The sequence below is a fragment of the Cetorhinus maximus genome, chromosome 16, assembly GCF_964194155.1.
Source record: "Cetorhinus maximus chromosome 16, sCetMax3.hap1.1, whole genome shotgun sequence".
NCBI classification, from domain to species: domain Eukaryota; kingdom Metazoa; phylum Chordata; class Chondrichthyes; order Lamniformes; family Cetorhinidae; genus Cetorhinus; species Cetorhinus maximus.
Genome location: NC_135894.1, coordinates 63,697,916 through 63,722,224, shown reverse-complemented (window position 1 = coordinate 63,722,224; position 24,309 = coordinate 63,697,916). Strand labels below are relative to the sequence as shown.

Here is a 24,309-nt window from a genome sequence, read left to right as displayed (position 1 = left end):
GGCCCCTAGCAATTTGTATGGTCAGAGTCACTTAAATTAATTTAACTCATATTAGTGTAACGATACAAAGTTAAAAAAAAGCCACAATAACCAGATGCCAACAAGTCATCAAACTTAAATTAAACAGAATAATCTTCCTTCTTCTTGTCCTGTAACCCAAAGGAGATTCTCTCCCTCTGCAGTCTCTTCTCCTTCTTTAACCTTGTCGCAGCACTTGTGAATTTTGGCTCAGTGTCTGAGCCCCCAGAGTCCCACTCTGGAGACTTGAGCACATGATCTAAACTGGCAAATGGCTGTAGTACTGAGGTACAGCTGCACTGTTAGATTCTTTAGGATGAGACTTTAGAGCAAGGCCCTGTCTTCTAAGGGGAGAGATTCCATTGCAGTATTTCAAAGAAGAACATGGGAGTTCTCCCTAATGTCCTTCTCCTCAGCCAATATCACTAAAACAGTGATCTTTTCATTGTTGCTTGTGGAACCTTGCTGTGCACAAGATAGCTGCCATGTTTTCTATTTTACAACACCGACCACACCTCAAAAGTACTTAACTGGCTGTAATGTGCTTTGAGATGCCCTGAAATCATGAAAGATGCTATATAAATGCAAGTTATTCATTTTGCTTTGCTGCCTAATGTACAAAATCCACGCAGCCCAGGTAAACCTATGCTGGTAAACCTATGCTATGGGGCGATGGCGGCATAGTGGTAATGTACTGGTAATCCAGAAGCCCAGAGTAATGCTCTGGGGACAAGGGTTCAAATCCCACCATAGCAGCTAGTGGAATTTAAATTCAATTAATAAAACCTGGAATTCAAAACTAGTTGCAGTAATGGTGACCACCAAACTATCATCAACTGTTGTAAAACCCAGCTGGTTCACTAATGTCCTTTAAGGAAGGAAATCTGCCATCCTTACCTGGTCTAGCCTACATTTGACTTCAGGTTCACAGCAATGTGGTTGACTCTTATCTACCCTCTGAAATGGCCTCTCGGTTCAAGGGCAATACTGGCCTTGTCAGTGATGCCCATATCCCATGAAGGAATAAATATATTCCTGGTCAATTTATCCTTTCTAAATTTTGATCCTAGAGCTGCTAATAGTGCTCCTTACCTGGTCTAACCAGTGCTTTGTATAGCTGAAACATGACTTGTATTCTAGTTCCCTAGATATAAAGACCAGCATTTCATTAGCCAGTTTATTTTCTGTACCTATTTAAGGCATTTGAATAATCTATGTACCTGGACTCTCATGTCTCTTTGGGCCTCAACAGTTTCTAGTTTTTCACCATTTAGAAAGTATCCTGGCCTTTCCTTTTTAGGCCAAAGTGGATGAATTCACATTTGCCTACATTCATATCCATTTGCCACAGTTTTGCCAATTTACTTAATCTATCAATATCTTGTTATAATTTTATACTTCCATCTACACTGCTTACAATGCAATCTTTGTGTCATTGCCAAACTTAGATATGTGGCTTTATATACCATCATCTAAATTGCTTAAAAAATAGTTGAGGCCACAGCATAGACTCTTGCAGGGCATCAATAGTCACAACTGTCAAACTGGCAATGGCAGTACCTGTCCATTAGCCACACTTCTCAGGCAATTTCCTACCAGGAAAATAATTTTCCTTCAATTCCATGAGTTTTAACTTTAGGTAATACTCTCTTATGAGGACCTTATCAAATGAATCTGGAAGTCCATATAAATAACATCCATAGACATTCCCATGTCCCCCAATTTAGTTGCTGCTTCAAAAAAATGAATTAGATTTGTCAAATATGACCTACCCTTTACAAATCCTTGCTGGCTGTCTCTTATCAGCTGAAAGTTTTCAAGGCAGTCGATCACCTTATCCTTAATTGTAGACCAGTTATTTCCCAACAACAGATGTTGGGCTAACTGGCCTTTAATTCCCTGGTTTTCCTCTCTCACCTTTCTTAAATGGCAAAGTGGCATGCACAATTTTCCAATCCAAATGAATGGGCCCCAAATTAAAAGAATTAGGAAGTTTATAGTTAGGGCATCTGCAATGTTCTCACCCACTTCCTTTAAACCCTAGGATAGAAACCAAATGATCCTGGGGATTTGTCACTCATAGTGCCATTATTTTCTTCTTTACTGTTATTTTGCTTATGTTAATTTTGGTGACTCCCTGGAATTCAATATTAGTTTCCTTGGGATATCTGGCATGTTGACCTTTTCCTCTACTGACACAAAGTGATTATTCAACATGTCCACCATTTCCTTATTTTACTTTACAATATTACCATTACCAACTGTCAAGGACCCACATTGCTCCTGACCACCTTCTATTTCCTGATATGATTGTAAAAATGTTTCTGTTGATTTTGATATCCTTTGCAAGTTCCCTTTCAGACTCCCTTTTTGTAGCTCTTACTATAACTTTGACACCCTTTGCTGTTCTGTCTTTCTTTCCCACTTACCAGGATCTGCACATTTTTGTGTGCTTTCTCTTTTAGTTTTGTGTTGTCTCTTACCTTTTTCATTGTCCAGGGCATTGTAATGTCAAGTAGAGCTTTTCCCTCTTATTCTTGTATTTTCTGAATGCTTCCTGATCTTCTCTCGTTTTACCCATTAACAACCTTGCCCAGTTTACTGTGGACAGGCTCTGTCTCATCACATCAAAGTCAGCCTTACCTAATTCAAGGACCTTAGTAATAAAAACAAAAAGTGCTGGAAAAACACAGCAGGTCTGGCAGCATCTGTAGAGAGAGAAACCGAGTTAACTTTTTCAAATCCAATATGACTCTTCTTCGGAACTGACAAGAGGTAGAAATGTGATGGGTTTCATGCTGTTGAAAAAGAGGGGAGGAGGTTCAGGGGGAACCAACTGGAAGGTCAGGGATATGTTAGAGGACGGGGGAGATTAAATACCAAAAATGTCATGGAACAAAAGGCAAAGGGAGTGCTAATGGTAGTAATAAAGAAACAAAACATTGGTGCAGAGTAAGTGTTAATAGCAGAATAAAGGTCAGCGATGTCTGAAAACAAGATATAAACTACCATTTGGAGTGGAAGAAAAATCAATATGGACGACAGAGTTCATGGTCTGAAGTTGTTAACTCAATATTGAGTCCAGAAGCTTGTAAAATGCCTAATGAGGCACTGTTCCTCCGGCATGGGCTGGGCTTCACTGGAACATTGCAGAAGGCCGAGTACAGAAATGTGAGCATGAGAGCAAGATGGTGAATTGAAATGGCAAGCAACCGGAAGATGGACTGAGCAGAATCCAAGTAGCTGTTTTGCATTTCTCTCTTTCAAACAATACATTGAGTTTGATCATAATATGATCACTATTTGATAAATGTTCACATATCATTAGACTGCTAATTAAATCTAGCTCATTGCTCATTTCTAAATCAAATATGTCATGCCCCATTGTTGGTTCTGTGACATATTGCTGCAGAAATTGCTCCTGGATAGATTGAAGAAATTCACTACTTTTGTAGTGAATTGTTAAAGTCTGCTTTTTCCAAACTATATGAAAGTTTAAACCCCCCATGAAAACCACTCTACCTTTGCTACATGCTTGTCTAATCGTTGACTTTATGTAAGCTATCACATCACAGCTTATACGTGAACATGTACAGATCGAATGAAAGTAAATGCAGAGCGAAATAGGAAATTTAGAGCTATACCGCTAAAGCCAGGAGATAAGGTGTTTGTCAAATGTGATGGTCATGTTGGAAAGCAACAACACCTATGATGAGATGAAAGATTTGTTCACCAACTGAAAATAGTTTACTTTGTAATATAATCAATTAAGCATGGTGGACATTTCTCTCATGAGTAGGATATCATTTTAGATCAAGTGTGTCTGCATCTGCTACTGCTTCTGCTTTAGTTGTGTCAGCATCACAGACTAATATCCGTATTCCACCAACATTTTTGTGGGTAGCGCTAGCTAAACTAGACATAGACCAGCAACAAGCCCTATGACACCCAGCCTTTGGTTGTGACCAATACAAAAGCATCAATGATCACTGCTAAGTATGGTTCGCAAATCATCACATGAAATGAATCATTCTTTAAAGCACTGAAAACACTACTTGTAAGCATTGGATCTGATTCCAACATCAGCATCTCAGATGAAGAACACGAGTTAAATGATACTGCACATTCAGCAGATAACATCCAAAGTAAACAGGGTTCTTGCATTTCTGAGGAGGAATTTTTGGTATTGCAACAAAAATATCAGAATTATAGTTTACCAAACGTTTGTTCATCTAATCCTGCAGTATGCAAATTGTGTGTGGGATGCTTATATCCATCACTTGAAATCTTCAAGAACCATCTTTAGATTATTTCCATTTAAACATTTTCATTATCAGGACTACCATTTCAGCAGGTCATGTCTAGTTTACCTAGCGCTACCCACAAAAACGTTGGTGGAATATGGATATTAGTCTGTGATGCTGATACAACTAAAGCAGAAGCAGTAGCAGATGCAGACAGACCTGATGTGAGATGATATCCTACTCATGAGAGAAAACGTCCACCTTGTTTAATTGATTATATTACAAAGTAAACAATTTTCAGTTGGTGAACAAATTTACATCTCATCATATATGACTGAATGCATTGTTTAATTAATACAAAAGTTAAAATATGTATTAGTGGTGAAGTTGCATGTTCAAGTTAAGCTTAAGTTTATTGCTTACCCTTTTGGAAATAGGCCACTGAAACACACTATGCTTCTGATTTCTATGCTTCTAAGAAGCAGAGGGATGTAATGTATTGAAAATTACATTGTGTACTTAGTTCACTTAAGGCTACCATACACATGGATCACCAGAGAGTGCCTAGGGGAACTCTTCAGAACAGAAATAAAACTCTCACAATCATCCTGCTTGGTTGTTAACACTAAACATTTCACCCTTCTTCTCCACAGCCATGGTTTCTTTGTTTCTATGGTTCAAATATCAGCTGTCCTTTTTCTGTGAGATGCTGTGAAAAGCTGTAAAGTTGTCACCATCCCCACCCCCTACTTCAATGGGTTTCTGTTTGAGTATCTCTCCCCATCACAACTGGATCACATGGGCCTGTCTCCAACTCAGGTGTTTATCTAGAATTCTCTGTTTTACTTTGATTCAAAGGTACATTTTGAAACATAACTGTCTTATAAAGTTCAGTGTTCATGACATCACAATCATGAACCTGTCGATCAGCTTTAATGTCTTACACATTTTTCATTTCTCCTGGCTTAATAAATTCACAATTTTCAGTTTTCCTTTTACTTATATTGCCTAAAACACAATTTCTGACTATTACTCTACTCTCTTTATTTCTGTTTGTTTTGGGAAGATAAAAAAACTGTATTGAAAATTGTTTGTTATTGAACTATTATTCACGCTATTAATTATTGTTATTAATAATAATTATTTCAGGAAGTAACAGATGGGAAATACAGTGGATGCAGTATACTTGGACTTTGGGAAAGCCTTTAATGAGGTATCAAGTGGGAGATTATTCGAGAAAATTAAAGTGTATGGCATCATTGGGAGGATACAAAACTATGAAAAATTGTTTAGAAGGGAGGAAACAGTGAGTAGGAGTTTTAAAGGTAGTTTTTCAGAATTGTTGGAAATGGGTTGAGATAACATTCAGGACTTTGTTTTGGGCCACTCTTCACTGTGTGTATCAATACACACAGGGCGTGGTAGTGAAATCTCTTCTTTAGTCATGTTAGTTCTGCAAAGTTTCTTGTGAGTGCGCATTCATGGTTGGTGCTCAAAAGCAGCAAAATATCAAATGAAAGCAATTCTGGAAGTTTTGATCTGTACTTTTCCAAGGAATTTACATATTTGGAAACCAACTGTAGCACTGACAGAGCAGCAATGTTTGCATGCTCATTAGTATACGTTATTTCATGAATACTGACAGTGAGCTATATTTCTTTGCCATAGTTTATCACTTAATAACCCTACTTAACAATCATTTAAGAATACCAGGTGCATAAATTCTTAAACACAAAGTGAAATCTAATTATAAGGAACATCAGCCATTCCATTCTGTTACCACTTCTAGCATTTTCTCAGAATACAATGATTCTTTATTACAGTTCACTCAAGCACAATTGGGACACTTGAAAATTATCAGCTCAAAAGTTCTGGCCTAATCCACAATTACCTATGGCCAGAATTTTACCTTCGGCGTGCGGACGCAGGCCCAACACGCATGAATGTAATATGACATGCGATGACGTCGGGCATGCGTCCCAACATCATCGCATACTCGCGCGATACTTCATTTGGCGGGCGTGCGCCAGAGTCGGCTGCCCTAACAGTTGGTGGGTGGACGAAAAGGCCAAGTGGCCTTTACATTTTTTAGGAAACCTCATCCACGAGTGGAATGAGTTTTCCTAAAGCTAATAAAAATTAAAACATTATTTTGAAATTAAAAACATGTCCCATCTCATGTGACACAGTCACATGAGGGGACATGTTTCATTAAGTTTTTAATGTCTTTATTTATTTTTTTAAAAAGTGCTTCAATCTCCCTGCGGCAGCTCCTGTGCCCGCTCTCCCTCCTCTCCCCACCTGCACGTCAGCACTATCGTTCGGATTCCACGCAGGGTGGGCCTTAATTGGCCCACCCGCGTGAAATCGCGGTGCGGAGCAGATCGCTGGCGGCGGTTGGCTCCTCGACTGCCCCCACCCGCTCCTGCCAAGCCCACCCGACGAGGGAAAAATTCAGGCCTATATGTTTTTTGGCATGTCTATTTTACTGGTGATTTTGTTGCCTATGTTATGCCTCAGTGGAACTTTGCTCTTGAATACTTTGGTGAAATATCTGTCATTACCTTGGATTTCTTAAGCTTAGGCATGGTCTGATTCTGCGCACTTCTAAACAAGGAAATCCTGGTAGGGCTTCCTACTAAATCTATCTTCTAATGAAAATTACTCTACTGTAAATATTAATAACATCTTTTACTCGTCATAAAACCTTAATCCCTCTTTGTTGATGGTTCCACTCTATATGTGTTATCATCCATCTAGATTGCATATTCTCACTGCATCCAACCTCTAGTCTTTTTGCAGTGCCATGTATGAATAATGGTATTTTGAAATCCTCCATGCCCTTCAATGATGCAAAGATTTTTAAAATTAATTCTTCAAGGACACAGTGGGATGGACCTTCGAATTGTCTTTCATTTTTGATAGGGTTTTATGTCTCAGCTCAAAATGACACATCTTTCTCTTTGAAGGATTCCCTGAAGATTATCAATTCTTTGAAATCTGTAAATTTTCTTATTCATTTACAGGATGTGGGTGTCACTGGCTGGGCCAGCATTTATTGCCCATCCCTAATTGCCCTTGAGAAGGCGGTGGTGAGCTGTCTTCTTTAACCACTGCAGCCCATGTGATGTAGGTACACCCAAAGTGCTGTTAGGGAGGGAGTTTCAGGATTTTAACCCAGCAACAGTGAAGGAACGGCGATATATTTCCAAGTCAGGATGCTGAGTGGCTTGGAGGGGAACTTCCAGACGGTAGTGTTCACATGTATCTGCTGCCCTTCTCTTTCTAGATGGTAGCAGTCGTGGTTTTGAAACGTGCTGTCTGAGGAACCTTGGTGAGTTCCTGCAGTGCCCCTCATAGATGGTACACACTGCTGCCACTGTTCGTCGGTGGTGGAGGGACTGAATGTTTGTAGATGGGGTGCCAATCAAGTGGGCTGTTCTGTCCTGAATGGTGTCAAGCTTCTTGAGTGTTGTTGCAACCTGGATAATTTCAGTAAGTGTGGGAGGTTCCTAAATTATAGTTTCACTTGTGATATATTATCAGAGTTCTAATTCTGAAATATTCTATGTAGAAGTCGAACACTATTATGTTACAAAGTTAGAAAGACTCTTCATCTCATGATGAAACATCAGAATTGAAGTCAGTTACAGTTGTGGATAGGTCAGGGCTGATCAACATGTGGACAGGACACATTGGAATCACATATGCATCAGATGGCCAAGACTGACCCCGTTCCAGACATTTATTGAGTGTATTAAAATATGTTCCTTGTGACAATAATTATGTTGAGTGTCACTGTGAGTTTGTACTGTGCACTGGAAAGCTGCATGCCATGTGCCACTTAATAAAACCCACAGAAATTAAAAGTAAATTGAGTGGGATTCATTTATTTGGTTCAGTCTGGTGCAAGTTAAAATCTCGATTTGTATTAAGTTGGGTGCAAGTTGTCACTGGGAATTCAATTCTAAACAGAATCTCAAAACTGGGTCTCTGCAAAATTGCCTAAATAAGCCACACTGTATTAAATATACCGCACGCCACTCAGATTTGATCATCTGTTATTAACCCTTCATGAATAAATGTGGTCTGGAGAATTTGATTGTCAGGTACAGTATATTTGTGATGGAAGATGGCACATTTATAGGAATTGTATTTTCTCCAGGCGAGATTCCTCAGTTCATTGTAATTTTTTTGGGTTACAGTTGTCAAACAACTGGTGCAGTCTATATCTACCATAATTCTGCCACCTTTCTCAAAAGCATACGGTGCCACACCAATGTCAACACAGAGATAACAACCAAGACACAAACGATTGTCTGACCAGTTGGAAGCCTGCCAGAGATTCATTCTCCTACTGGGGTTGGTGCATGTGTAAAAAAGGAATTTTAAAAACGAAAGATCAATTTTCTACACTGCTTTAAGGATAATTTTGATTACTATTTTAATTTTAGCATATATTGTTTTTCAAAATTGCACTGATGTATTTTAAATGTAAAATTTGATTAAAAATAAACTCAAATTTTGTTGAACACCATTTCAGAGATTGACAAAGGAATTTACTGGAAATAAATGTGAAAGCTGGCAGCGTACACACACAACGCCAACTCTCTTATTCTCACTTCTTTAGCCCAAGCTCCGCACGGCTCCCTCCCTCCCTTCGGCTTCAGACTCGGAAGCTGTTTGTGTGTTTGTGAAGTGTTTCTCCGGCCCTTTCACTCGCGCTCCTTGTTTCCGTGGGGGGCACATTGAGAGTCGGGACGGGGGAGGGGGTGGTGGGGAAGAACAGTTACCCAGGGCAACGGGAGAGCGCCCGGGCCTCGGGCTGTCAGGCAGCGCTGCACCGGCCGCTTCTCATTTAGACCCGGGGGAGAGAGGGAGGCCGGGTCGGGGCAGGTCAGTGGCAGCTTCAAAATGGGGGGAGGGGTGCGGGCGGAGGCAGCTCATGCTGGAGAAAAATCATAGGGGCATTAAATAGATTGTGTTTTTTTAGTTATTTTCTTTGAACATTTCTCTTCACCAGATATAAAAATATTGGGAGGGGGGGGGGGGGGGGCTGTTTGGCTGATAATCAATCCTCAGCCAATTGGGTACTGAGTCTTTTTGCTTTCCAATTGGCAGTGGAAGGCAGTGCATCACAAGGATGGATGTGTTGGCCAAACAATGGCTGGAACGTGGGGACAAGTCATGTGTCCTCCAGAAATACACTTAATCACAGTTGGCAGCTCTAGCTGGGAGGGGGCAGAGCCAAGGCTGTGGGCACCAATTGGACGGTGGAGGCCTCTCAACTGCTTGATTCTGGAGTTGGGCTCGATTCTTTTTATATCCTCGAGGTAGCCATTTTTTTTTTAACTTTAATATGTTTGGTGTTAGAGGTGTAAAGAGTCATTGAACTTGAATCTTCCTGCGTTCAGTTTGCTTTTTCCTGTGTTACATTTTGGGATAGTCGGCAGGATCCCACAACACAGGGAAAAATAAGTGCTTTTAGTCGCCAACAAGACCCAGGGCAGCAGCTCTACCCGATGCTCAACACAGGTGATGTCATTACAGCTAAACACCTTGTGTAACTCTGAACATCTTTGATCATGTCTGACGAGGTGGAAAAGCACTTGGTAGAGGTGGAGCATATTGTTGAGGAACTGAAACTGGCTATGTCATTGAAGGAGGCCGAAGCGGCTCCAGCTCTGGCGAAGGCACAGGCTTGGAGGGATGAAGTTGAGCATCTAAGGGCTCCCAATGTGCCCTCTCTTAACTCAGTAGAAGAAGGAAGGAGTATCACTTAATGCATTTTCTAACTACCAACTGAAAGGAAGCTGGATAGATTGGAAGGGAGACTAGAAAAGTCAAGCGATTCTTTGGCAGAAGACTGGATCGAGAACCCTCAGATGGCCATGGCATCCAGCTGCCTCACTGAGAGTGAGCAGGCAGCGTCCTTGATGGCGCGTCTGTTCGGAAAAGCCCATAGAGAAATTCTAGGAAAAGGTATTGATAGCCAAAAGAGTCAGAAATTGATGTTTGAAGTCCCATCAAGGGTATTTAGTGATAGCAGTAGGCTGCCACAGCTGCAGCAAAAATTCTACGGATATAAGTAGTCTGAAGGAGAGGACAAAGGCCTGGATTTTCATCCTCAAGATGGGCAGGGGAGGCGGGAAAATTCCAGGCTCAGCCCGCCCGCCTCGGGAGAGAGTGCCTACTGTGGCGGGATCTTAATGCTGGGGACCAGGTGCAAGCTGGAGTCAAGCCTTCTAACTCGGAAGGAAGTGTGGAGGCAGCCGCTGGGGCTGCGGGTGCTGAGGCAGGCTATTTAAAAGGCCTGTCTCAGTGCCATGGACTTTGTCCCAGTGGAAAAAAATAACACAAAGACCCTCCAGCCCTCACTCCTCACACTCCCTTCATCCTCAAAACACTTCCCATGCCCCATCCATCCCACCTCATGCCCTCCACCCATGCCCTCAGACCCCTCATAGGGGGCCTATGCCAGGCTCTGCCCTTCCACCCACTTCCTGTGTCCCCTTTAAAAACATACCTTTTAAAAGGTCCCCTCATGCACGCTAGAGTTCACGACTTCTTAAGGGGCTGCAAAACATGAGGCTTCAAAAACTTGGCCTGACTCCATGAAAATTGCGGAGGAGTAGGAGATACTGATCTCTGCATGGAGCCGGCCAGGTCGGGAGTGCCAGATGCAGGCTTCTGACAGGAAGCAATCTGCATCCTTTAAAGGCACTCCCAAGAACCCCACAGCCCGTGAATTGTGTTGGGAATCCCAGTATCGGGATCCGCCCACCATTTTTAAAGGGCTGTTGAGTCAACCTGACACGGTGAAAATCCAGGCCGTAGCCTCAGTATCCCTGGAGTTTGTAATCCTGTTTGAGTGAATACTCCTTCTGGATCCCTCCTTCAAACCAACAATGGAAACTCAGTTGAAAAATTGATTAGCTGAAGCAGTAAGGGATGAAAATGTCCAGATGGAGCTGAGGAGACTTATCAGTAACAAGTCCCAGCATGTGATCACATTATCAAGATTATGCTTAAAGACAGGATTACTAAAACCAGGATGGAGGCTACTATCAGAGAGGTGCCAATCAGCGCTAATGGCGAAGTAAACATCATGCTAAAGAGACAAGTGGAGCAAATTGCTACACAGCAAGCTCAGATCCAATCTTCATTGTCTTACCTCCAAAGCAAGTCTCAAGGCTGTTCATGCCCAAGAGATACTTCAAAGAGATGCTGGAATTACAATGGTGTTAGGCACTTTAAACTAGTCTGCCCTCAGCAACCACAGACCCCACAATCAATAGAAATGGAAACTCTGTCAAACACAATTACATTCCCCCTCCCTCACCAGATAAGGTGCTAGTCCGACAAAAGTAATGGAAATGCGAATGGCCTCAGCCAGAACATTGGCCATGGAAGGGAATCCACTTATGCCAGGTTAGAAGGGATTCTGCTGTTGATATGCCCATATCCAAAGCAAATGACAACATTCATGCCCCAATCCCCATGAAACTCAGGAGTGAATTGTTGAAATGTCATCAATGTGCTTGTGGATGAGATCCAAAACAGACCCTTGCACCATCTCATTTTTGCCATCTCAGCAGAGTACCTCAGGCAACTTCAACTTCATGATGCAGATCAGAAGGCTTCACTTCTACTGGAAAACTAAACATCAAACAACCCGATGCTACTTTATGAAGGAGTCTGAACAGGCACATAAACTGATGAGGTGCTGGAAAAAGATTAGGTAGGAGATGGTATTTTCTATCGATTTGTCCATGACAATGGGAGGGAGGTGAAGCAACTCATCCTGCCCAACAGTCTCAAACTGCCAATGTTGAAAGCAGTTCAGGCAGGGCACCAAGCATCAGAAAAGAGAACTATGCTGACAAGAAAGTGGTGCTACTGGCCAGGGGTGACTGCTGATATGATCAACAACTGTCAGAACTCTGTACAGTGTACTATGACCAAAGCAGGGACATGGCTTCACCCAAGTATAGGATCCCTGACATAACAGATGTCTTCAAGTTTACACAGGCAATTCCCACCCATAGTCAAAAGGCCCCAACTATAGCTTGAGTTCTAGTGCATGATTGTTTTGTTTGTTTCTATGTTTCATGCAGAATACACAGTGACCAAAGTGAACAATTTTGAGGGCAAAATAACACAAGAGCTTTGCAAGGTGTATGGTATTGCCAAGAATTGCACTACCCCCGACCATCTAGAGGATAATTGACAATGTTAATGATTCAGTCATACTCTTCATGACAGATTGCGCACCCTATGTCAACAACTAGAAAGGTAAGACCTTCAAAAAGCAGAGAGCTTGCTCTTGGCCTCGCAATGGTGCCAGTAAGTCTGGGAAGCATTGTTCTGTCTTTGTTAGAAATATAAGTTATTCATATGGTTTCCCAGAATCAAAGAAAACTTTGGAATTAGAAGGTAGTTAATTTGCATTTCTACCTGGGAACAGGTTATTTTTGTCCCATTTCCATGGAGATGGGTGGAACTTAATGAGATTCATTGCTTTGAGTTTATCTCTGTGAATGTCATTAGTGCATAGCCAACAGGCAAAACTGGTTGAGAGAGGTGACCAAGTACAGACAGCCAGCAGGAAGACTGGTTGATGTTTGGAAAGCAGCCTGAGAGGCTATGTAGCTCGTAGCTCCTTGGATGTCGAGAGATAAAGCCCACACCTGAAGTAGAGTAAATGTTAGAATGTCCAAGGGCGCAGACTGCAATTGGGAACTGGTATTCAATATAAGAGAAAGCTGTTAAGGGGAAAGAACATTGGAAGATTTCTTTAACTGGAAATTAAAGGAAGAAATCTACAGTAATCTTCTCAGTGAAAGGCAATTAATCTTGTTGCGGTTGCAGTTTTGGAAGTAATCAGCCTGGTTGCAATTGGAAACCATAACAGTGGGCTATTGAAAACCAAGAGCAGAATTTTCCTGTTGGCGTGCGGGGGTGGGCCCCGCATGCTGACGTGTAAACTGACGCGCGGTGACGTTTGGTGTGCATCCTGACGTCACCGTGCGCCATCGCGATATTTCGGAAGGCGGGCGCTATGAGTTCGGAGGCACATCTGCCATTAATTAACGGGCCAATTAAAGCCCTTGAGGCAACAACTGAATTCGATTTTTCGCAGCCCGTGCGATCTTCAGGATGTCGCACGGGCGCAACGGGCAGGCGGGTAGGAGACATTTGTATAAACCTCATCTACGGGCGGGATAAGAGGGGTGAGTGGGGTTGTGAATGTGATCTTTCAGGTATTTAAGTGTGAAAGTTACTTATACTTGCCTGTGTGAGCAAGAATACTTCAAAACTCATTCCAGCTGCTTAGACAAGAGTAAAAGCCTTGGTCAGGACTCTACAGTAAAGATCATTTCTGGGGTCTGCAGCTTTCAGGAAGCCTTCCCTTAGGGCCAGAAGGGGGAGGAGTCCACATTCAGCCTCCAGGGGAGCCACCTTTGGGAGGAGAGGTGCAGGCACAAGGGGCGCAGGGCCAACAGGAAGTCCAAGGCGGAAGGGGCAGCAGAAGATGCCATTATTCTGCTGCCAGGTTATACAGGCGGCGAAGCAGTTACCTCAATAAGCCTGAGGTCCAGTGTCGAAGGAGGCTCTGTCTCTCAAGGGAGACAGTCACCTCCATCTGTCAGATGATAGGCCCTGAGATCTCCGCAAACTGTGAGGGTGGGAATCCCATGCCAGTGGCTCTAAAAGTCACAGCTGCCCTCAACTTCTGTGCCTCTGGCTCTTTCCAGGGATCGGTGGGTGATCTCTGCGGAGTCTCCCAGTCAGCTCTGCACACTTGTGTCAAGCAGGCGACAGACGCTCTATTCAGGTGTGCATTGGCTTTCATCCACTACCGCTGGGACAAGGCTAGCCAGACAGAGCGAGCCAGAGGCTTTGCAGCAATTGCTGGCTTCCCCCGGGTCCAGTGTGCAATTGACTGCACACATATGCCCATCAAGGCGCCAGCAAGCGAGCCTGGTGCCATAGAGTCATAGTCATAGAGGTCTACAGCACAGAAAAAGGCCCTTCGGCTCATTGAGTCTGCGCCGGTCAAACAATTACCTAACTATTCTCATCCCATTTTCCAGCACTAGGCCCATAGCCCTGCATGCCATGGCATTGCAAGTGCACATCCAAATACTTCTTAAATGTTATAAGGGTTTCTGCCTCTACCACCCTTTCAGGCAGCGAGTTCCAGATTCCCACCACCCTCTGGGTGAAAAAATTCTTTCTCACATCCCCTCTAAACCTCCTGCCCCTTACCTTAAATCTATGCCCCCTGATTATTGATCCCTTCGCCAAGGGGAAAAGTTCCTTCCTGTCTACCCTATCTATACCCCTCATAATTTTATACACCTCAATCATGTCCCCGCTCAATCTCCTCTGCTCCAGGGAAAATAACTCCAGTCTATCCAATCTCTCCTCATAACTAAAACTCTCCAGTCCAGGCAGCATCCTGGTAAATCTCCTTTGCACTCTCTCTAGTGCCATCACATCCTTCCTATAACGTGAATTCCAGAACTGCATGCAATACTCTAGCTGTGGCCTAACTAGCGTTTTATACATTTCCAGCATAACCTCCCTGCTCTTATATTCTGTGCCTCGGCTAATAAAGGCAAGCATCCCATATACCTTCTTAACCACCTTATCCACCTGTCCCATTACCTTGAGTGACTGATGGACATTGCACACCAAGGTCCCACTGATCCTCGGTACTTCCCAGGGTCTTACCATGCATCGTGTATTCCCGTGGCTTGTTTGTCCTGCCCAAGTGCATCACCTCACACTTATCCGGATTAAATTCCATTTGCCACTGATCAGCCCATGTGACCAGCCCTTCTATATCCTCCTGTAATCTTAGGCTATCCTCCTCACTATTTACCACCCCACCAATTTTCGTGTCATCCGCAAACTTACTGATCAACTCTCCTATATTTAAGTCTAAATCATTTATATATACCACAAACAGCAAGGGACCCAACACTGATCCATGTGAAACCCCACTGGACACAGGCATCCAGTCACAAAAACACCCCTCGACCATCACCCTCTGCTTCCTGCCAGTCAGCCAATTCTGGATCCAATTTGCCAAATTGCCTTGGATCCCTGGGCTCGTACCTTCGTTATCAGTCTCCCATGCGGGACCTTATCAAAAGCCTTGCTGAAGTCCAAGTAGACTACGTCAAATGCATTGCCCTCATCTACACACCTGGTCACCTCTTTGAAAAATTCAATAAGCTTGGTCAGACATGACCTCCCCTTAACAAAACCATGCTGACTGTCCTTGATTAATCCCTGCCTCTCCAAGCGTAGATTAATTCTGTCCCTCAGAATTGCTTCCAGTAGTTTCCCCACCACTGACAGGCCTGTAGTTCCCTGGTTTATCCCTTCCTCCCTTCTTGAATAACGGTACCACATTGGCTGTCCTCCAGTCCTCTGGCACCTCTCCTGTGGCCAGAGAGGTATTGAAAATTATTGCCAGCGCCCCTGCTATCTCCTCCCTTGCCTCACTCAACAGCCTGGGATACATTTCATCCGGCCTAGAGATTTATCTACTTTTAAGCCTGCCAGACCACTTAGAACCTCCTCCCTTTCTATGCTAATCTTCCCCAGATTGTTGCTGACTTCACATTTCACCATCTGCCATGGTGGGATTCAAACCCAGGTACCCAGACCATTACCCTGGTTCCCTGGAATACGCGTTCAGTGACAATACCACTGTGCCACCACCTCCCCCTTTTCGGCAACAGGAAGGGATTCCACTCCTTGAACGTGCAGATAGAGTGTGATCACAAGCTGCAGATTCTGCAAGCCTGTGCAAGGTACCCAGGCAGCTTCCGCAACGCTTACATCCTCAGACACTCCCAGGTGCCGAGGCTCTTCAGTGCTCCAGCCCGGCTGGATGGATGGCTGCTGGGTGACAAGGGCTATACCCTCAAAAGGTGGCTCATGACGCCTCTCTGCCATCCAAGTACAGAGACTGAGCTGTACAATGGGAGCCACACCTCCACAAGGGCTGTGGTGGAGAGAGCCATCAGTCTTCTCAAGATGCGCTTCCAATGCCTGGAATGCTCAGGGGCCGCACTCCCAATACCCCCAGATAGTGTGTCACTGATAGTGGTTACATGCTGCACTCTCCACAATCTGGCGCTGGAATGGGGCGACGCAGTGGACGAGGAAGATGTTGACGCAGTTGCTCCGGATGCACATGATGAGTCCAGCAGTGAGTCCGAGGATGAGCATGCACAGGGGTTAGACGCTGACCTGGGCATACTCCAGGGAGGCAGGGACATCCAGGAAGCTTTAATCCAAAGGACATTCAGCTAGCCCATCACAGATGGACCTTCAACACATGCCAGGGTTGCAGGCTCCACACTCGATACCTGAGTGCTAAATCTGCCTGGATACTAACATTGACTAAGGCCCTTGTCAATAAAGCTCAATGCCAAACAACTCGCTCATAACATCATGGGTTCCCGCCCACTTGCTGAAGTAAGGAATCACTCTGAGGCATGGCAACACCCAGAAACTACTGTGGGCCAACATAAAAGCACCAGTGAGAAACCCGTGATGTGCCTAATGTGCCTTAAATTTATGTTTATGGGTGCTATGTCTAGGTGCTGTCCCCTTGCTTGCACTGGCATCTGAGACAGCCTGTTGACTGTGCTGTCCTGTTGGCCGCGATGACCTTGGTGGATGTCGTCTGGCCCATGGAGCCTTTGATGGCCCAGCCTGGGAGGGAGCGACCAATTCCAGAGCTGGCTTCTCCCCAGTCGCCGCAGCCCTATCGGATACCACGGTCACTGGCAGAGGGGCGCCCTGAGAGGAGCTCGCAGAGACAACAGGCAGCTGCTGCGCCGACCTGAGGTTGCTTTGGACCTCCCTGCTCAACGTAGATGGATGGGCACCAAGCTGGGATACTTGATGCGCAAACCATCTCCCACACTGTCATTGACCAGCTGAGGCCAATGCCGCTGTGAGGGCTTGCAGGTCCGAGCGCAACACCAGGAGGCCTTGATTGGTCTCCTGAAGGAGACTCTCCATGAGAGTCGCCACTCTCTCCATGGAGGAAACATGGTGCTCAACCATGAGGCTTATTGCATCGGTGATGCTCCACGTTGACTCCTCAAGCACGGGCACCATGCCACACATAGCCTCATGTATCTCTGCCAGATTGTTCCGTATACCCTGCTGCACTTCCAACGTTCGCTATCTCATGGACGATTTGAGAGGCACATCATCAGCCACCGTATGAGCATGTACCTGGTTCCCAGCAGTCCTCCGATTACCGGCGCCCTGGGTACTCTCTGTCTCTGTCCGCACCTCAAGCAAGTGTGAAGTGCCCTCACTGCCGTGCCCCAGTACACTAGCCGAAGATCTAATTCCCACTGAGGTACTAGTATCTGCTCTGGTGCCTGCCTGGCTGAGGTCAGGAGCCTCAGAGGTGAGGGGTGGCCCCTCTGCCTCCTCCTCCCGGCCCTGCTCCGGAGATGCTGAAAGGAAGAACAAGGGCATTTGATTAGTTACAGTGCAGACAATGTAAATTTGCGTGCCGCTCCCCCAGATCAGTATGCGCTCATCCTTCCATAATCAATGGTCAACCCATGGTGCTAACTTCAATCACTGAGCGTTCAGCAGTGCCATGACTTCTGGGACACACATGGTGACCTGAGTGCTTGCCAAACATACCTCCCCGTAGCACTCCAGCATCACCGCCACCAGTGGACCTGGGGGCATGGCACTTTTCCAGATCCGTGGCCTGCTGCTCGTAAGGTGTTAGGATGGCCAACTGGGCCTGCCCTCCGCCAGTCCGCATCCATTCTGCGGAATTGTGCGCAGTCTTCTCCTGAAAAGGAGAGAGGAGCATTGATTAGTCCAGCCTGTACTTGAATCCCATCACATCCCTGCCAACCCTGACAGAGTGGGACATTGCAGGACTCCAGTTCTTCGTCACCCCGCAGCTGCCGCACACTCACACAAAGAAGCCAGGGCTGACCCCCACCCCCCCACACTCCCAAATGCTGCTTCCTTCACATGTGGCACCACAAGGTGTTACTTTGCTAAGCAAGGAGGCACAAGCACGTGGAGTGCAAAGACCAGCAGGTGGAAGCTCCCCTCCCAGCATGTCAGCACCCTGACTTTGACATGCTTCCCAGTTCCAGCACTATGCCTAGGTGCAGATCCTTGACTTTCAAACCTATACTCTGGGTGTGAGTGTCACACATGCTGCGGATGCAGAACACATCCTAGCTCAGCCCTCTAAGGGCGAACTAGGCATGGTCAATATCTGCTGGCACACCCAGCGAGGGATATATGCTGTGAAGGATTCAATGCCATTACAGTACTCAGAGCTGCCAGTAGGGGTGGGGGGTGGGGATGGGGGGCGCGGGGTGGCTGCTGGGAGGAAAGGGTGATGGCTGCATTAAGTGACCGGAGGCAACATGGTACTCACCCTTCCTGAGTGCAGGAAGTTATTGAATCTTTTGCGGCACTGGACCCATGTGCGCTGCACCACATCATGGGAGCTGACACTCTCGGGCATCTCCTCCCATGCACGTTTGGTCAGGTGGGGAGGCCTCCGCCTCCCGTCCCTCAGAAGAAGGACCTCCTGCCACACTGCCACCTCCTCCGGGAGGGCAGCTAGGCACTCATCAGAGAAACGAGGGGCACACTGCCCCGCTGGCTTACCCTCCGGACTTGCGTCATGCACATCGCCCCTCTGATGTGCTTTTCTCCTGGCCATTGTGAGCAGCCTTGCAAAGGCTGCCAGGCCTTCATTTAAACAAGCCGCCGTGTCACCATTGGATCCGGCGGCTTGTGCACGCCCGCCGCCGCCTGCCCACTCCCACTATCCTTGGGAGTCGTGAACTATGCTGAGCGGGCCTTAATTGGCCTGCCTGCGTAAAATGGGGGCGCAGACCCGATCACCACCCTTGATCAGATCCGCGTGCGCCCGCTCCCGGTCCAACATAGGAAAATTCTCCCCCAAGGGTGCTTTCTGATGTTTTATGCCACCGTGCAGGAGTTGCAGGGAGACCTGTGATTGAGCTGTGGAATCCAGAATTGTGAGTGTTTAAGGAAAAGTTGGAGGGTCGCTTAGACCAAAAGCTAATGGAGGGACCCCCTGACATTTGTATCTTGGAGAATAGCTGGAACACTGAAGAGAAATCAGAGTGAATTCCAGAGAACTGTGACATTCCTCTTGAGTTGGTCCCAGGAAATGTGAATGAACCTTGAAAATTTTGTTTGGTAAGGAACTCTTCGGAAGTAAAAAAAGTAGAACTGAGTTGATAGCATATGTCTTAGTGGTGCTGGCTTTGTTTAATTTCACTTTATTTACAATAAGGTTTGTTTTTTGTTTAAAAATGTGAAGTCTGGTGGCGTAGTTGTGTCAGTTAATTGCTGAGTGTTTGGATTTCTTTAAACTTTGATGGTCCCTAACAGGATCGTAATACTTCTAAAGAAAGATAACAGATGAACAGCATTTAATAAAGGCCATTTATTAAGAGAAATGGGGAGGAGGGAAATGCACAGATGTGCACTCATGCACACATCATGCACACACGTTTACCCTACCAAGCTGTATCTTTTCTCGTGAACTTATAATTCTAAGTGATGAGTCATATATGTTAAAGAAAATTGAATGTTTCCAGAATCAGCTTGTGGTGAGCACTGAAGTTGAGGTAAAAAAGGTTAAATAAACACGTTGTGAATCGTGCCATTAAATGTTTAATGCTACCTGTTTCTCTCTATTGTCATTTACATCTTTCCATTTCAGGTTTATTCAATTAAGTAGAGCAAAAGATTGGAAGAATGTTCAAAGCACGAACAAGTTTACTGTGCTTGTCACAAGCATTAAAAGCAAACATGGTGCGAGAGAGAGCCATTTCAGTCTGTTTGGTGCATGAGAACAGACACAAATTAGCTTCTATCCAGGCTATCTCCAAATTTAGTGAGAAGAAGCTAAACAGTATTATTTTTCCATTCAAAGACTTGGAAAGATACTTGGTCAAAGATGTGAATAAAATGAACTTTCAAATGTTTGCTCCAAGTTTTGAGGATATTGGAAATGCAGAACTATTCTTCACGCCTTCAAATAAACACTGCATAGATTATTTCACCTCTGCTGTCAGGATTGATCACGCACCAGCAACAGCTCAACCAGAGGTTAGTGCTACTTTTCTCCATAGACAAGAAACCATGAATAAGCTAACAATCAGTTAACAAGTAACAACAACAACTTATATTTATATAGCGCCTTTAACATATTGAAAGTCCCAAGGCACTTCATGGGAGCATTAAAAAACAAAGTATGACACTGAACCACACAAGGTGATATTGGGTGAGGTGACCAAAAGCTTGATCGAAGAGGCATGTTTTAAAGGAGGAAAGTGAGGTAGAGAGCCAGGGAGGTGTAGGGAGGGAACTCCAGAGCTTAGGCTCTAGGCAGCTGAAGGCATGGCTGCCAATGGTGGATCAATTATAATTGGAAATGCACAAGAGGCCAGAATTAGAGGATGCAGCTATCTCAGAGGGTTGTTTTTCAAATAATTGTTTTTTTCTAATAGTCCAAAACAGCAGTTATGTTAATAAATACAAAGATTGGTAAATCTAAATATCCTAGTTAATTTTGTGATGTGTGAGGACTTTGTGGAGTAGTGTGTGGAAAGTGACTGTCTGTGCAGATAGTTGAAGGTTTTCTTTCTTAAAAAGATTTGCACAGGACTGTGGCTGGAATCAATTATTGCACATTAATTACTGGTGAGCGTCAATTGTATACAATATGAAAAATAAGTCAGTGATCATTAATGTTAACAATATATAGTACATTTTAACTCAGTGAAGCACCCTGGGGGGAATTGGACACCAAGCAAGATTTGGGAGTCGAATTAGGGAAGTTGACATGATCATGGTCTAAGTGGTAGGTTTGAAGGAGGCTTTTGAAGTTGGGAGGTGAAGTGAAGCGGACTGGAGTGCAAGGCTGTGATTCCTGGAAGTTCTGCAACCAAATGGTGGAAGAGAGGGAAGGTGGACATTCCAGACTCAAGTGGAAGGTGTGAGCTTCAGCAAGTTTGGAGGAAATTGAGGTGATCGGATCAAATAATGATATGGCGAAACTTCCAACATAGACACAGATTTGAAATCAATCTGCTGGGTGACCGAAAACCAGTGGATAGCGACTGGTGACAGAGACTTACTATCGGAGCATACGATACAGGTAGCAAATTTCTACATGAATTGCAGCAAGGAGAGCTCTGGAAATGTTGAGCATGGGGTTGACAAAAGCATGGATGAGGTTTTTTGCAACGGTGGGATGGGCACAGGACGAAGAAATCATTTAGGAGCTGAATCCAACAAATGATAATCAGCACTAATGAATCAGAGCTAGCTCAATGTAGGGTGAAAATTGCTAGTGGAGGAGCAGAAGGCCAGATCCTGGAATAGAGGCAATTGAGCAAAGAATGGAGTCTCAGCAGAAAGAAAAAGACACAAATGGAGGTTACAATCAAGTCCAGAGGTCAGCACAGACATGGAATTTACCCCCTGAGAAAGCAGAGGTGTTCTCCTTCTGATTGTGGCTCCCACTGGGAGTGCTGGTTCACCAAATTACCACATCTTGTATCTTTCTGTTGGTGTTGGAATTAATGCGAACTGTATCAACTTTCAGAATAGCTTCATGTATTGATTATTGATTGGGGATGAGATTAATTTTGACTAAAACCATGAAAGTGATGATCTCTGTGTAGGCAAGTTGAAACCACAAGTTCCAAGCCTCTGCATTACCCTGTACCCTATCAAAATATCAGAAATTTCAGATTTTTGACATGAACATTTTTTTTCCCCTTCCAGGTGTGTTTTATAGGCAGAAGTAACGTGGGAAAGTCTTCATTGATAAAATCCTTGTTTTCCCTGGTTCCTGGTATTGAAGTTAGAGTTTCAAAAAGTCCTGTGAGTATCTGTGCGTTTTGGACTTCGGGCATTGCACACTTACATTACCTCAGATAATCACTGTATACATATCATTATTTACTGACATTATCTATGAAGAGCTCATAAATGTCCTCACTCAAAATCAGAGGTGCTTCAGACACACCTCCTCCTCCTTCCTTAATCCCCTTCCAATCCCATACCACTCCTGCTAAATTTAACTTGTTCCCCCAATAATCTGTACCTTTTCTCCCATCTTCACTTCCTGCTGCTCACCCTCATCTCTTCCAAAAGCTCCACCTGTTGTTAGCATAATGCCCTCAAGGACTTCTTTGCCCAGGACTATGACTTTGTGGATGGCTCCCAGGCATTGTTTTTTTTCAATACTACTGTCATGACCTCTCTTCAAAAAGCACTTTGTTAACCCCTCTTTCTTCTCCAGTAAGCATTGTTACGAATGAAAGGTTTTATAAGATGATTATGTTTTGGACAGTCTACTGTCCAAAGTAATTCAAGGTAAACGAGAGTAATGAAGAGAGTTATGTGATCTGCTACGAGTTATGCCCCACCACAAGCTTGGTCACCATGAGGACCAGGGGCCCAGGTCAAACGTTATTGAAATGCATGTGCCGGGTTCAACACCCAAAAGCAAAAGCAGATTTTTAAAAAATTATTTCATGTGATGTGGGTGTCTTTGGAAAGGCCAGTATTTGTTGCCCACCCTTAATTGCCCTTAAACTGAGTGACTTGCTAGGCCATTTCAGAAGGTGATTAAGAGTCAATCACATTGCTGTGGGTCTTGAGTCACATGTAGGCCAGACAAGGTAAGGATGGCAATTTTCTTCCCTAAAGAATTGATAGCTTCATGGTCACCATTATTAGCATTTTAATTCCAGATTTTGTTTATTGAATTAAATTCCACCAGTTGCCGATTGTCTCCTGAAAATTCTGTGGAAAGCATGCTATAAAGTATATATATGTGGCATGGCATTATCGGTCATGTTAAGACATTAATAAGGGTTATCTTTTCTGAATATTAGTTGCCTACTAAGTAATATTTAGTCAACGTTGCTTTTAGTTTGTTACAGTAAAAGTCCTAAAATTTGAAATCTTGTCGTGCAATTCCTTTTAAATTGGTCACTTGGAATTCAAACATCTTTTTGAAAGTTATCAGTCTCTACAGGGATTGTAACAAATGGGGGCTTTGGTGGGGTACGAATCCAGAAGCTGGGACTAGTACACTGGAATTTGCCAGAGTTTAAATGAACATGATTGCAAAGTTATTTTTGTTCCGTGAAAAGTTAACATTGGCTACTTATATTGCTGAAGCGTTTCTCGAAAAGGAGGACCTGCCTGTGAATGGCTTGCAACTTTTAACAAAAGTTATATTTAAGGTGGGTGCAGGAAAATTAGAAATAGATTTAAAAGTAGGCGCTACAAAGGCAGAGATTGTTGAAGTGTTGGCTCAACACCTGAACCTTGAGAAAAAAAAAGAGTAATCCAGAAAACACTCAGGTTACGTTAGCCAGGATTCACTTGCAAATGAAATAACTGCAATTGGGGAAAAAATGAAAAAAATTGAATCCGAGAAAGAAAGAGAAATGCGAAAACTTGAATTCAAAGAGCAAGAAAACATAGAGTTTCAAAGAGAGAAATAGAAAATTAGAAAGGGAAAACCTTGAATTTCGGAGAGAAAAAGAAGCGAAACCATTTGACCCTGGCAGAGAAAAGCTTAGATTACCTGACAGGAGCAACAGGTAAACTTGACAATGATTCAGATTTAACTCCTAGTTTTGATTTGGCAAAGAATATTCACTCAGTGACTAAATTCAGTGAGGAAGGAGTTGAAATGCATTTTGTCATTTGGGAAAATTGCTACAAAGTTGCAATGGCTGCCGGAAAGTTGGAGAGTTTTATTGCAAAGTGTGTTAGGGGGGAAGCATTAGAAATATGCTCATTTCTTTCAGATATACAAGCTAGTGATTGTGATACAGTGAAGAATGCTGTTCTCACAGCACGGGTTGTGCCAGAAGCTTACAGGCAAAAGTGTAGAAATTTAAGGAAGAGACAGAGTCAGACTTCTGTGGAATTTGCTAGAGAAAAGGAAATG

General features: G+C 44.0%; 1 protein-coding gene across 2 annotated transcripts in view; it reads left to right on the top strand.

Annotated features, from left to right (window-relative positions):
• Positions 1 to 9,466: 9,466 nt before the first annotated feature.
• Positions 9,467 to 24,309, top strand: part of gtpbp8 (GTP binding protein 8) — a 30,105-nt gene continuing 15,262 nt past the window's right edge. The window contains exons 1-3 of one of the 2 annotated variants that reach the window (XM_078559928.1): positions 9,467 to 9,595; positions 20,050 to 20,438; positions 22,122 to 22,220. In XM_078559928.1, coding sequence (XP_078416054.1) covers positions 20,085 to 20,438; positions 22,122 to 22,220 — 453 coding nt within the window. In that variant the 5' untranslated portion in view covers positions 9,467 to 9,595; positions 20,050 to 20,084. Of the gene's footprint in view, positions 9,596 to 12,416; positions 12,558 to 20,049; positions 20,439 to 22,121; positions 22,221 to 24,309 lie in introns of those variants that run through there. The other variant, XM_078559927.1, reaches the window with a different exon arrangement.